At 42.8% G+C, this 15,834-nt stretch overlaps 1 protein-coding gene across 2 annotated transcripts in view; it reads right to left on the reverse strand.

Annotated features, from left to right (window-relative positions):
* Positions 1-15,834, reverse strand: part of RCOR1 (REST corepressor 1) — a 119,654-nt gene that overhangs the window by 17,018 nt on the left and 86,802 nt on the right. For both annotated transcript variants that reach the window (XM_067724240.1, XM_067724329.1), the window contains exons 4-7: positions 7,244-7,296; positions 5,612-5,773; positions 4,494-4,612; positions 2,083-2,161 (exon numbers count right to left, since the gene is read on the reverse strand). In XM_067724240.1, coding sequence (XP_067580341.1) covers positions 2,083-2,161; positions 4,494-4,612; positions 5,612-5,773; positions 7,244-7,296 — 413 coding nt within the window. The remainder of the gene's footprint in view (positions 1-2,082; positions 2,162-4,493; positions 4,613-5,611; positions 5,774-7,243; positions 7,297-15,834) is intronic.

A 15,834-nucleotide genomic window follows, 5' to 3' on the forward strand; every position in this document is an offset into this window, starting at 1 on the left:
CTTTGACTCAATAATTCAACTTCCAGAAATTAATTCTAATGGAAAAAATTAAGTGCACAAATATGTAGTCATGAGATCAGCATTTCAGCATTACTTACAGGGAAAAAGACTGTAAAAACCCGTATAAGATTAATTAACTCAGTTATAAAAGATCTGTAATGATGGAATAACATACAGCTATGCATACAAATATGTTTGACATAAAAATATGTTCAAGGTTCAGTATTGACGTTCCTCAAGAAACTAAAAATAGAGTTGCCATAAGATCCAGCAATCCCACTCCTGGGCATATATCTGGACAAAACTATAATTCGAAAAGACACAGGCAGCACCCCTATGTTCACAGCTGCACTATTTACAATAGCCAAGACATGGAAACAACTTGAATGTCCACTGACAGATGAATGGATAAAGAAGGTGTGGTACATGTATACAATGGAATATTACTCAGCCATAAAAAAGAATGAAATAATGCCATCTGCAGCTACATGGATGGACCTAGAGATTATCATACTAAGTGAAGTAAATCACAAAGAGAAAGACAAATACCACGTGATACCGCTTACATGTGGAATCTAAAATAGAACACAAATGAACTTATCTACAAAACAGAAACAGACTCAGACACAGAGATCAGACTTGTGGTTGCCAGGGGGAAGGGGGTTGGGGGAGGGATGGACTGGGAGTCTGGGATTAGCAGATGCAAACTATTATATACAGAATGGACAAACAACAAGGTCCTACTGTACAGCACAGGGAACTATATTCAATATCCTGTGATAAAGCATAATGGAAAAGAATATATACATAAAACTGAATCACTCTGCCATACACCAGAAACTAACACAACATTGTAAATCAACTATACTTCAATTTAAAAAAAGTGTTCAAGGCAGAGTAAATTGAAAAGGTTATAAAATTATATATTAAGATCCGATTTTATATTTTTTAAGCATACAGATTCAGAATTATGTATAGGCATATATATTTTACAGAGGAGGTCGTCTGGAGTCACCAAAATGTTAATAGTGATTTGGGTGATGAAATGATAAATCATTTTCATTTTTCCCTTTTGCTTAGCTGTATTTCCTACATGTCTATAAAATCATATATTATTGGTGTCATTTTAAAGTTTAGGTATGTCTAGACCCTTTCGTTTTTCTCATACTTTAGTACCTTTTGAGATAGAAAACCTTTTCAGATTTTACTGAAACTACAGACTCTGTCTTTAGAAAAACACTTATGTGAACACATGTAAAAGTCATGCCCATGCTGGGATTCCGTACTCCACCCTGAATGAGGGGCTGATGGGCACCAATGGGCTGAGGCCCTCTTTCCTCAGCTGTGGTAGTGGCACCCATCAGGGAACTGCTGCAGGCAGCTCTGTATCGTGGGGGTCCCCAACTAGGCCACAGAACTCTGGTCTACCCGGAGGGCCCTCGGGGACCCCACATACGCTTTATTCAATTTTTATGAATGGGCAAAATAATGCAAGACTCTAACCCCCATTTCAAAAGGCTAAGACCGTCCAGACACCCCACTGTTCTCAGTGGACAATTTACAATAAGTAAATGTTATAGATATACCCCCCCAAAGTCATGTATAATTGTAGGGATTCGTGGACCTCTTGGATCCAGAGACTATAAACCTTTGGCGTAATGATTTTTAAAACTTGAGAGATTAAAACTTCACCATGACCCAGAGGGTGCAGGCCCCGGGCAGATACAGAAGGAAGGCGGCCACCAGAGCCGAGGAGGGGCCGAGCTCGAGCCCGGTCCTAACAAGGCCCCTATGTAACCTGCTGAGCGAAGGGCCCAGGCAAGAAGGCAGTGAGAACTGTTACCCTACATAAAAACTTTCCTCGTTGATGCCATTTTTTCCGTTAAGCCTTCCTTTCTCGTATTTCTTAGCAAACAAAATTCTAAGTTCTACAAAGCAAAGTTAGTATTGTTTACAAAGCCACACCATGATGCCTTGTACACAGCACTTAATATATTAAGTAGAATGAGAAAAAGGAATGTTTTACTTATGAAACTAGTAATGAAATTTATTTGTCTTAACAGTACTGGGGGAAAAAAATACCTCCTTTTTGCTTTCCTTGTTTTGATCAATCTCAATGTCAATGGCATTATTTCCATTTGTTTCTTCCAGTTCATCCTCACTGGAAGACAAAAACAAGTTACTGAAAGATTATTTTGTACTAATTCTATTTAATACACAAATATAAGCACTATACTGATTTAATGACAGATGTAATACAAAATTAGTATATGTTTTCAGAATGCTGAGATAAATACATTTTTACAATTCAAATGAAATACCAATTCCATAGCTCTTTTAGTCTAAATGATTAAAAAAGCTATTAAATGGGTTTCTAACTCCCAAACCAGGCCTAAAACATTGTCGCTTTATTATTTGTAAAGTGTTTTCTCTCAACTAAAAATGTCAAATTTAAGACATTTACTTTAATTCTCCATAAGTAGCTAATGGAGGACCAGGACATGATCATTAGATATAACTGTGAAATTATTCAGGAATAAAGCCTATTGTATTGGGAATAAATTCACCAACAAGTAAAAATCCATGTTCGAGTCCCACCTGTCTACTCACAACTACACAAGTCTGAGAATGGGAGAGGTTTTTTGGTGGCTCGAATAACTGGTATTTTAAGTTAATTTTAAAAAGAACGCTCGCATTGATATGGTGCATGCTTTTGTTTATATCCTTCCATGCAGTATTTCTTACTTAAAAAGAAAAAAAAGGGCTTCCCTGGTGGTGCAGTGGTTGAGAGTCCGCCTCCTTTTGCTTAAAAAAAATGTGAAAGCGAAGGCTCACAGAAGCCAGGCAGCCTGCCCCAGTCTGCCTGCAGCTAAAGCCAGCTGAGCAGTGGTGGCAGCAGAACACTCAGGGTTTCAAATGTCAACACCCACTTTGTCTCAGGAACCCATCCCAGGTGACGCACCCACTGTGCTCTCCTTCTCCCCCAACCCACCCCCAAGGCCCACAGTGGTAAGAAGTTCTGGCTGAGGAAAGCATGTCTGAGAGGAGAAAGAGCCAGGGGTGGAGGGAATTTTCCCAGGCCCTGCCGTTCCTTTCACAGGGAGGTCCCGTTAGAAAGACAACAATCTCTCAGGTGCTTCTGCCATGGCCAGGGTGCCCCTCCTCTGTTTGCATCCCGACGGTGTGAAGGTGCACCGGGAAGGTAGGAGCACCCTTGTGCAGATGCAAAGTGAGAACAATGCCCTTATCGCTTCATCCTCAAGGATAACAAATCCCAATCTTTTTTTTTTAATTTAATTCTGATTTCAGCTTAGTAAACCGCACTTGTTTGTAGTAACAGACTTAGTTTATAAACAGTAAACTAGACCTAACATATAAAGGAAACAAGGGATTTTAATCAAAAATTGCTATAACACTAAAAACAAATTCAGTAGAGTTTGCTACTTTTCTTTGGTCACAAAGAGTACTGATCCATAAATAGACCCACTAGTTAGGTATGTTGCAAACTAAGAAATATGCAGATGTGTCAAGGTCAACAATTTTATAGAATCTTATGGTTGGAAAGAGCTTCGCAGGTGTCTCCAAAAGTGATAATTCTCAATCTGTCCCCACAGGTTATTCTCTTTCATTTGAAATCATAAGATACTCTCCTAACACAGGGCCACAGAGATCATATAGTTTATACTTCTTCATTTTATTCTGTATTGTTAATTTATAAAAATAATATATTATAGAAAATATAATTTTTAAAAGCCACCTATGTTCCCACTACCATAAAACCCACTATGTTTGTGTGCTGCCTTCTAGACCTGAAGCATCTTCATTTTAGAGCTGAGGAAACAGAGGCCTGCAAAGGAGTGCATTGACCCAACCTGCCTGTGAGACCATCAGCAGACCCTTCAGTTGAGACCAGAACCCACTTCTGCGGGTGAGCAAAGGCCGCTTCCCTGACTCTGCTGTATGTAAGGCTGAGGGCGTGATGGTTAAGGTGCGTCCTATGCACTAAGCTGTCCTTAAAACTAACCTCCTTATTGAGAAGTCATAGAGTGTCCCCTCTCACTCACTCACATACACAAAACGGTAAAAAAGGAAGGAGATCTAAACTGTAGATTTTAACATGCCGAACATAAAGACGTCACCTGAACCCTGCAGAAGCACACCAAGTAAATTTCAACATAAGAAGAGATTCCTGTTTACCAAAAGAAGACACCCTTAAGGGGCACAAAGGAATGTGTTGGAAAGTTCACTCATTCAGAACAAAGTGTGCTGACTGCAGAGCGGTGAGAAAAGACACCTTCAGAAGGTAGCACTCATGCATTAACACAGCTCATGAGCATGGAGCTGAAGAATATTTGTGTACGTTCTGGTTCCACCAGGAAGGAACTGCGGGAAATCCGGTCCCTCTACCTTTCCTTTGTGTACCCACCAGCTCTTAGAAATGCCGGTGCAAAGATCTCCAAAGGGCTGAGACACCACCCCGCGTGCATACTGACCTTTCCTCCCGCTCCCGTTTCTGCTTCCGAGCGTGGCGATCCATCACGCTGGTTTTAGTCCTCGTCTTCTTCCAGGAGTAGTAAAATTTCACCAGGCTTGCTATAGATTTATCAGGAAGCTAAATATAAAAAACGAGTTGGCTTAGATTTAAAGCTAATCTTTAAAAATCAAATGTGTGTAGATATATTTCATAAGGATCACTCTCATGTATTCAGAAATGTCCTAAGTCACAGCCATTTTTCCCTGAATTCACAGAAGAACTCTCATCGATACATTTTCAAATTACTGAAGTTTGACTGTAAGTGAAACTTAGCCCATGAAAGACTGCAGTCAGCTTAAGATGAATCAGAGTTTTCACATGACTACAGCTTCTAACATAACTTCTAGGTTATTTTTTAAAAATTCATTTTAGCACTAATGTAACCGTCAGTAAGCTTTCACAGTAGGAGTCCACCAAATACCTTTCTAGAAGTGACAGGTCAGCAAAACTCCCCAGGGAGACAGGGGCCCCATGATGTTTGGCCTCATCCACCATCAGAGACCCTTTCTATCAGAACACTCTGGGGGGACTTCCCAGGTGGCACAGTGGTTAAGAATCCACCTGCCAATGCAGGGGACATGGGTTCAATCCCTGGTCCAGGAAGATCCCACATGCCACGGAGCAACTAAGCCCGCGCACCGCAACTACTGAGCCCACGCGCCGCAACTACTGAAGCCCGCGCACCTAGAGCCCGTGCTCTACAACAAGAGAAGCCACTGCAAAATGAGAAGCCCGCGCACTGCAACGAAGAGGAGCCCCTGCTCGCTGCAACTAGAGAGAAAGCCCGCGTGCAGCAATGAAGACCCAATGCAGCCAAAAAAAAAAAAAGGACACTCAGGGTCGTCCCGACAAGAGGGGTGGGGTGGGGTGGGCTGAGGTACAGCTGTCAAGCTGGGAGGTGCTAGGGAATAGCTCACTCTTGTAATGTGAAGCCGCTCACGCACCCAGCAGCTTGCAGTGAGCCGCTTTATTAAGAACGGGAACACTCATGCTGGAGGATGACAGCCCTACCCCTCAGGTACATTGCAGGGCGGGGGGGTTGGGGGGGGCACACAGCGAATGGTCTCACCTACTCACCATTTGTTGGATTCTATGAAAAGTTTTCCCGTGAAAACTAAAGGCTTGCTCAAATAAGACTTTATCTTCCACAGTCCACTCATCTGGGAAGGGGGTAAAGTTGGGCAAATCAGCCAATGATTTTTCAATATTATGCTTATGCCAAAAGAGCATCCCAAGAGCCTAGAAAAACAGTATCAGTGAAATTTTTAGACCAACAACATGACTGACATGACTGAAACATTAAAGTGGAAATGAGGCTGGCACAAGAAGAGCAAGTATTTCTTCATACCCAGACAAATTCACAAATGGCGAACCCACATACACTGCTAAGTGGCAGACGCTGATCCGTGCCCTTCTGTACACTAACTCATTTGTCTCGAGCCCTATGAGATAAGTTCCATTATTCTCAATTCTCAAGTTGGAATATGGAGGCCCTGAGAAATTCAGTAACTTGCCAATGGTCACAGCTAGTAAACAGCAGAAGCAGTGGGACTCTGGAATCTGTGCTCGTACAGGGTCACACTCTAAAGCCACTGGATATGAAGGAGAAAGTAACTCAAAAAGCACACAATTGTTTGTTATTCTTTTGCCAAAAAATTTCAAATCTAAAGAGTTTTCTCCAGCTCAGAAAGGAAAAAAAATACAAATGGGTAAGGAACAAATTAGAAACAAGAGAATTCAGGAATACTTTCCAAAGAAAACTCCCTGTACGTCAATTTTAAAGTGGAAATGATCATACTTTTGAAGACCAAAATCCTTAAAAATTCATACAAGTGTAATCAGCAATCATCCAATAATAATTACACTTTCTAAATAGAAAAAAAATCGATGATTTTCTGAGGAGCTTTGTGAAGTTCGTACGTAGGGTCTGGAGAGAGAAGCACACACTTCTTGCTTGAAAGATTCTGGAACTACTTTACTGTAATTGGTTTTCCTGACAGTTCTACCAGGGTAGAATGGCTAAACGTAAGGCCAGGGCTAAAAGAAAGGGTCCAAGTCTATAGAACCAGAATCAGTGGTATCCTCAGGCATTAGGGTAAATGAAAAATTTTGGTAGTTTACAGGCTGTAAAATCTAGATCAGTACAAAGGAAAGCACTAATCCAATTTAATGGGATTACCTAAAAGAATCGTAATTAGAAATAAGGCTGAAATAAGATATCATCACACTTTGGGAGAAAAATTAATCTTGTGGATTTCTCATTAATTGGCTCCAAACAATTTTTTAAAAACCTTAGTCAAATTTTACAACCAGAAAGTGATTCAAAGCAATTAATATTAAAACAGGTTTGAGTAGGTTTGAGTGTGACACCATGAGTCAGGAAAAAAACCATCACACAACCACAAGAATGATAAACAAATCCCATATTCAAATACGAAAGCATTATGCCCAAGTATCCAGCACCTAAGAGCCACTGCTCCCCTAAACAGTGCAGACTGGCAGGAACACATACATGCTTTTCCAATCAAAGGGTCTTCTACCACTCATCTCAAGCAGTAAAAAAGGGGACTAGAGCCTTGTATAATACTGCTAGTGACTACAAAGAAAGGCTAATGAGCAAACAGTGCTACTGAACACAGAGAATAGAAAAAAATTAACAGGTCAACTATAAACCCCATTTGTAACAACAAAAGAAAACCATGCCATTACCTGTTCCATGTTGTACCCATGCTTCTCTTTGGCAATGGCAATGTATTCATCCACTGAAAAAGAAGACAAGAGGCCGGTAAACAAACTGAGGGACAGGGCGTAGTCTACGGGCACCAGAATTGACATTGACGTATATGTATTTCAGGCCGGCCATGCACAAGAATAAAAATAAAGACTAGACAGGAACAAAATAGAGCTGAATAATATGATCTCATTATGGGTCTTACATATATAAATCCCACAGAGAAATGGCTGAAAAAATACTCACAGTACTTATTTCTGGATGGTGAGATTATAATTCTGTTTTTGTTTTAAACAAGGTTCTACTTAAATTTTCTATGATAAATATTACTTTGGTACTTCGAAAAATAATTATTTAGAAATAAAAAGAAATATTAAATAGGGGTTTGCTTTTAAGTCTAAGCTGAGGTTGAAGAACAAGCAACACACTTTTATGTTAAAAAAAATCTGAGATAAATTACATGCACCACCGCCTAGTATTTGCTCTCCAACTCCCAAACAAGGGGGCTAATGCCAGCTCTCAAGCACTAAGGAGACACCCAGGAAAACTAACAGCCTCAAGCCCCAGAGGCTGCCACCCCCAGTGACAAACCTCCCTCCTCTCCACGCTTTCTAGCCTTTCTTCCAGAAAAATACGAGACTACCAATCAACAGCACTTCTTTATTCATGTATGACTTTTCTTCATAAACTACAAAAATAATACAAGCTTGAAAATCAAATAGCACAGAATTGTATGAAACAAACACTAAATCCTACTAGCCCCTATTGCCCTTCCCTCAAAACTCACTCTCCAGGTGCAATGACCAGACTTAGAGTTGAGAAAATAAGGCTGAGTGTTACAGCAGACACCTAATAAAAGTCAGTGCTTCTAAGTTTCAGAATGCTATTCAATTCTATCACAACCATCCTTCCTAATTTTGGTATAACTGACAACTAACTAGGAAAAAGAAATCAATTTTGAAAAAGAATTCAAACTCATTAGCATATATTCTAATATAAGGGGAAAATTTTTTCCACTGACAAGAGTCAATTAAGACACTAATTTTCTATTTTCTTTTTTACATCTAAAATACTCACAAACTGACTGGTTACTCCACTCAGAAGAGAGTAAAATTCCAATTTACCTGAGAGTCAGTGAATGATAAAGGCCCTTGTTTGTTCCAAAAGTTGACACTGGTGATTTTTATTTATTTTTAAAATATTCATTCATTCATTCATTTTGTTGTGCCAGGTCTCAGGCACATGGGCTCCTTGGTTGCTGCCAGTGTGCTCCTTAGTTGTGGCATGCAAACTCTTAGTTGCGGCATGCATGTGGGATCTAGTTCCCTGACCAGGGAGTGAACCTGGACCCCCTGCATGAGGAGTGCAGAGTCTTAACCACTGCACCACCAGGGAAGTCCCGCAACTGCTGATTTTTAAAATGGGGGTGTAAATATTCTGAAGTGTGTCCCTTGTTTTACTTCACAATAGGGTAGATTATGCCAAATAAGAGAAAAATGCTCAAACGTTCAAAAAAAGAAAAAAGAAAAAAAGGGCTTCCCTGGTGGCACAGTGGTTGAGAGTCCGCCTGCCGATGCAGGGGACACGGGTTCGTGCCCCGGTCCAGGAAGATCCCACATGCCGCGGAGCGGCTGGGCCCGTGAGCCATGGCCGCTGAGCCTGCGCGTCCGGAGCCTGTGCTCGAGGCCACAACAGTGAGAGGCCTGCGTACAGCAAAAACAAACAAACAAACAAAAAAGTAAGGCTGCAGAGCGGGTGGCTGTGCACACCTGGCCGGAGATAACTCTTCTGAGAGGTGCCTAGATGCTGCCAGCGGCACCTAGAGCCCGGGGCTGGACCGCAGGTCAGAGGACAAAGACCAGGTAATGAGATGTGCTCAAGTCAAGAACACGTGAGAGAGGAAGAGAGAAAAACAATGTACAGTGAACTGAGGGTCAACCCTGGAGGTCTGCTTTAAGGGTTCCTTCTTTTAATGAATATTTAGTGAACAAACAATAAACGAACCTCAAACTTCTGCTATATAATCTCAACTCTGCGCGCATACAGGTTTCCAGACGCTGTTATTCACCTTAGCTGAGTAAGCAATGTGTGACGTGTGCACACATTCAGTCATGTGATCACCAGTCAGTCAAATGATCTTCAAGCAAATAATGCACAGGCTGGACGCGATGCAGGAGGCCCTCGAGAGCCTGTCCTGCCCACAGCTCTCGCTCTCGGGGCAGAACCAGAATCTGCTACACCAGTAACAGGGTCCATTAAACCTGTCCCCATTGTCTCTTACCAGATTTACCTTAAAAATTACAAGGGAAACAAAAGCATTCTTTAGATGCTTTTTCTATTTTCATCTGTTCTTTTGTTTTAACACAAAAATTAGCTGGTCGTAGGGCCAGGAAAACAGACTAACACAGTGGATTCCAGCTGCTGCAGCTAAGGGTAAATGTAACATTTGCCACATTGTAAACTGCAAGGTGCTCTTATATGGTGGCTTTTCAAGTCACACATCTTTTAGGTGTTCTTGAAGACCACCCTGCGGACTCAAATCTAAAGCAAAGGAAGAACGCTGTCATAGCTACTTAAGTAAAGTCACCTGGTCTGTCTACCAGGCGCCTTGAAGGTGTGATGAAATAAGTTAATGTATGGGGAGCCTTACAACTTGTAAAAGAATTACCATCTGATACCCACTAGCAAAAATACAATTTTTCATTGCTCAATGTCCAATAAAGGTTAGACAAACATTTGCTGAATGAATGCTGGGGGACCTGTGATATGTACAACGTCAACATTTTCGGTTCTTTTTCTAGCAAGTTGAAAGGCAGCACGTATCGTTAAAAAGCCTACAGATAACAAATGCTGGAGAGGGTGTTGAGAAAAGGGGACCCTCCTACACTGTTGGTGGGAATGTAAACTGGTGCAGCCACTGTGGAAAACAGCATGGAGGTTCCTTAAAAAACTAAAAATAGGGGCTTCCCTGGTGGCACAGTGGTTGAGAGTCCGCCTGCCGAGGCAGGGTACACGGGTTCGTGCCCCGGTCTGGGAAGATCCCACATGCCGCGGAGCGGCTGGGCCCGTGAGCCATGGCCACTGAGCCTGTGGGTCCGGAGCCTGTGCTCCGCAATGGGAGAGGCCACAGCGGTGAGAGGCCTGCATACCGCAAAAAACAAAACAAAAACAAAAACTAAAAATTGAGCTACCATATGATCCAGCAATCCCACTCCTGGGCATATATCTGAAAAAGATATATGCACCCCAATGTTCACAGCAGCACTATTTACAATAGCCAAGACATGGGAACAACCCAAGTGCTCATTAACAGATGACTGGCTTAAGAAGATGGGGTGTATTTATACAATGGAGTATTATTCAACCATGAAAAAGAATGAAATATTGTCATTTGCAGCAACATGGATGGACCTAGAGATTATCATACTAAGTGAAGTAAGTTGGACAGAGAAAGACCAATATCTGACATCACGCATCCATGGAATCTAAAAAATAATACAAATCAATTCATATACAAAACAGAAACAGACTCATACTTATGGTTATTACCAAAGTGGAAAGGGGGAGGGGTAGATAAATTAGGGGTATGGGATTAACAGATCCAAACTACTATACATAAAATAGGCAACAAAGATTTACTGTATAGCACAGGGAACTATAGTCAATATCTTGTATAACCTTGTAATGGAAAATAATCTAAAAATATATATATGTAAAAAACTGAATCACTTTGCTGTTCACCTGAAACTAACACAATACTGTAAATCAACTGTACCTCAATTTAAAAAGAAAGGAAGGGAGGGAGGGAGGGGGAGAGGGAGGGAGGGAGAGAGGGAGGGAGGGAGAGAGGGAGGGAGGGGGAGGGGGAGGGGAGGGAGGGGAGGGGGAGGGGAGGGAGGGGAGGGGGAGGGGAGGGGGATGGGAGGGGGAGGGGGAGGGGAGGGGGATGGGAGGGGAGGGGGAGGGGGAGGGGAGGAGGAGGGGGAGGGGAGGGGAGGGGAGGGGGAGGGGAGGGGAGGGGGGAGGGGGAGGGGAGGGGAGGGGGGAGGGGGAGGGGAGGGGAGGGGGGAGGGGGAGGGGAGGGGAGGGGAGGGGGAGGGGGAGGAAGAAAGAAAAGAAAGGAAGTTGGGAGGGAGGCAGGGAGGAGGAAAGGCAGCACAGGTCAGGTGTGGGGTAAGAAAGACTCAGGTCAGATCTTGGCTCTGTCTCTTGATAAAACGAGTTCACAGCTAGCGGTGCCTGGCGCATAGTAAGCCCCATATTTGAGACTGTGTTACCCTTAGCAACTTCCTAAACCTTCGTAGGAAGTTGCTCTCCCCGGAAAAGCTGGGTTATAGCACCTGACTGAAAACTACAGCACAGCAGGAACCCCTCCTCTCCCCTCCTCCTCACACAATGTTTCGGACTAGAGTTAATTCAGAATACAGCCATTGGCACAAACAATGCTGCGGACAGGGCTTGTCTCTCACTACCTTCCCACCCTGTATAGTCCCCAGCCCTCGTTCCCTTTCATCATCAGAGGGCATGGCCACCCATCACAGTTTCTGGACTCCCGATGCTCTCCCCACCACCTGCCTGACACAGCCTGCCAGGAACTATGGGTAGGTCATGAAGAAAATGGAAAGTGTACATTTTTCAAAACCTCCTGTGCGCTTTCCTTAAGCAAAAGTGAGCTTTCAACCTAAGAAAACAAAATCCACTCCCAACTGCCTTGTCTGTGGACAAAAGATGAAACAGGAAGGGAAGCAAGAGAAGTACAAGCTGCCTGAGACAAAGAAAGCCGGGGTCCGTGGGGTCATTTCCAACACTTTCTTTTATCTGGCAACAGTAATCTTGACTTTGCCTGTAGAAGACTGAAGGTTAACCAGAGTCCATCCCAATCTGGGGCGAGGAGCCACTGCAGGCAGAGTCACTGAATGAGCTGTGATCAGGACATCCCAAGGTCCCTGGCCCGGGCATCTGCACCCACCAGCCTTCCCCAGGGCACAGGCCAGAAGCATGTGTTTCTTGTGCAGCTTAGCTAACAGTCTAATCCGTCGTCAGCAGCAGAAGAATCAGACACAGAGTTAAGTGTACTCTGCTTTAAAAACAATTTAAAAAGAAATAATGCAATGTTTTTAAAAACTTGAAAACTCCTATAGGAACAACCAGGGAGAACTGTCTCATCTTAAATTATGATGGATAAAGACACCTGCACCACTCTGATCCTTTAAGAAGTACACGGACTATACAAACCACGGCTTTTTTTGACAAGACCTTACCATTATGGAAAGCATAGGTGAATGAATTATGTTTTCGGGGTAACATCACTTAAAGGTAGAAGGTGTGAGGGACTTCTCTGGTTGTGCAGTGGTTAGGAATCCGCCTGCCAATGCAGGGGACACGGGTTCGAGCCCTAGTCTGGAAAGATCCCACATGCTGCAGAGCAACTACGCCCACGAGCCACAACTACTGAGCCCGTGCCACACTACTGAAGCCTGTGTGCCTAGAGCCCGTGCTCCACAACGGGAGAAGCCACCGCAATGAGAAGCCCGCGCACCTCAATGAAGAGTAGCCCCCACTCGCCACAACTAGAGAGAGAACCCGTGGGCAGCAATGAAGACCCAATGAGGCCATAAATAAATAAATAAACAAGTAAACGTATTTATTTTTAAAAAGGTAGGATGTGTGAGATTCATCAAAAAAATGTACAAAATTCATACGGCTCAGTCAAACGTTTATTGAACTACCCTTACTATGCACTGAACGCTGCACTAAGTAGGCCAAAATACAAAAGAAAATGATCTATTGCAGTAGCTTGAAACAACACACAGGTGGCAGAGGAGAACATAAATACACAAAATAACAGTAGATGCAGGATAATGTGAGAATGCAAAATACTCAGTAACTAGTGACGGCGATGATGATAACTCAAGGAAAGCTTGCTAAAGATTCAACAGCTATACTGACTGTAAGAGTCACTAACATTTGAGAATTTACTATGTTCGGGCCACTGCTCTAAGCTCTCTACCAGGATTATCTTTTTAATCCTCTCCGATAATTCTATTATCACTCCCATTGACAAACGAAGAAACTGAGGCGCAGAGCAGTTAGACCATTTGGGCAGGGTCACACAGCTGGTAAGTAGCAGTGCTAGGACTCATGTACACCGAGTGTCTGGCCCCAGGACCCATGGCGTTAAAAACTCCGTTCACTATCCCATCTCTTGAGTAAGGGAGACCGGGGGTGGGGGGATGGGGAAGGGCATGTCAGATAAGAACAGTCTCCACGGTAGAGAGAACTGAGCAAGGCACATCAACACGATCTATTCAGTTTGAATGAAGTTAAGAAAACAGAACTGTGGCTGATGAAGGAAGGGACAGAAACTGAGGGTAACAGGCAAATGGTTGCCTCCTGCGAGGCTTCATTGGTTTCTATATTCATGTTTTAACCCAATGACCTAAATGCTCCCAGTACCATTAGTAAGAATCTCAAATTCAATTGCAAAAAGGGGAAGAATGCAGATGAAAACTGCCCCCTTAACCTTAACTCACCCTTTCCTCCCCAGATACTGCAGCGATTTGGAATACCTTGTGATCTTGCATAGTCTATGCAGAGCAAGAGGCTGACACCATAAGGTGTGCTGAGGACAAAGCCACAGCCTTAATACAGCTTTTTAAAATTTTTACCATCATAACATTTACAGTAGCTTTAGGTGCTGCAAAGGAAATACGGTACCAATTTCTCTCTCGTAACTCAAAATGAGCATGCTAAGTTTTCTTCAAGAATATGGTAACAAATATCGTGGTACCTCTTTTTATTATTAAATAAGAAATGAATTATCACTGTAACTCGCTGAGAATCAAAATGAGCTTAAATCATTTAGGTAGAGCAACTGTGCCACCTGGTGGGCACAAACATTACTACAGCTAATATTTCAGTGATCCCTCTGAATATCTTGAGGTGGGGGATAGAGGGCTTAAGAAATAAGCCACAGAGTCTCAGCCAGAGCACAATGTAATGTAATGAACCAGTCCTTCCTAGTCAATGATGAAACACATCTTCTTCATGACAATGCTATTTCGTAATGTAGTTTTGTTAAAATCCCACTCTAGAGAAAAAGCTCCTCCCACCCTCCGGCACCCCAGTAAATACTACAAAATCCAGCCCAGTCTCATAGACAATCTGATCAAGTGGAAATAAGAAATATGAATACTAAGCCATACACGCTGAAATTCAGTTTCTGGCATCCGTTCCTACCTAATCCACCCAGGATCAACGTACACAACTCTGAAAAAGTCCTACCCCTGACTCTGTGCCACAGTTTCCTCATCACGTAAGAATGGATTGACCCTTATGTCTTCCAGGGCTAAGATTTTAAGAGTAATTTTTAAAACATCTAAATGTTAAATTTAAACGTTTTTTGTGTACTGCATTAAACATTTTTTCCAAGAAAAGGATAAGAGCATCCCTCCCCCTTTACTCTAGTATTCATACATTTGTGTATTCTCCAGAAAGGCATACGCAGAATCTCCCATATTTTAAAAACTGATCATCACTAGAATGAATGACATTTAGTTGTGACTAATCAAAACAATAACCACCTTTTTCCTTAAAAATGCCCAAAGTCTACGGTAAAGAGTAAGATCAACGCAGTGACACACTATCCTCTTGCATCTCTGTCACACCAAGTCAACTTACTTGATGACTGAGTCCCTCACAGCAGGCAGCCGTGCACTCAGAATAATCTTGTTTGCTGTCCTGTGCTTTGCTTTGCGTACATGAGCTGAAGGAAGGAACCATGCTCACAAGGTCTGCATCTCCCTCAACTGAGGCAACATTCCCTGACATTAAAAGAGGGGGAAAAAGGGCTTCCCTGGTGGCTCAGTGGTTGAGAGTCCGCCTGCCGATGCAGGGGACACGGGTTCGTGCCCCGGTACGGGAGGATCCCGCATGCCGCGGAGCGGCTGGGCCCATGAGCCATGGCCGCTGAGCCTGCGCGTCCAGAGCCTGTGCTCTGCAACGGGAGAGGCCACAACAGTGAGAGGCCTGCGTACCGCAAAAAAAAAAAAGGGGGGGGGGGAGACTAACAGTTGTTTCACCTATAACCTCATAGTGGACTCTAGTGGAAAGAGCCCTAGACCATGAGTCAAAGTCCTTAGTTTCCATCAGGAACTTGCAGGCTAAGCCCATTTCATCACTTGTAAAATAATAAGTATTCTATAAATACTTTGTATAAAAATACACATATATAAATATATATACACATACAAATGCTTTGTATACTTTGTATAAAAATAAAAAATAGAAGAGTCGAAATATACAGATGAAAAGTATTAAAATTCCTTCATAAACATTTGTGAGATTCAACCAGAAGGAAGGGATGCAGCAGTTTACAACCACAGAATTAGTTTAGCAAGAGAACCTGCCCAGTCCTTGAACTCCGTCCATCAGAGCTGTGCTCCAATTCAACAGTTCCTAATCCTGTCTGCTAAGAATTATCTGACAAACGTCTTTAAAATACTGACTCTTGGGCTCCACCCTGTTTTGTAAATGTATGTGTACACGCATGTATGTGTGTTCATGTTTA

This window comes from Pseudorca crassidens, chromosome 1 (assembly GCF_039906515.1).
Source record: "Pseudorca crassidens isolate mPseCra1 chromosome 1, mPseCra1.hap1, whole genome shotgun sequence".
In the NCBI taxonomy this organism is placed as follows: Eukaryota; Metazoa; Chordata; class Mammalia; order Artiodactyla; family Delphinidae; genus Pseudorca; species Pseudorca crassidens.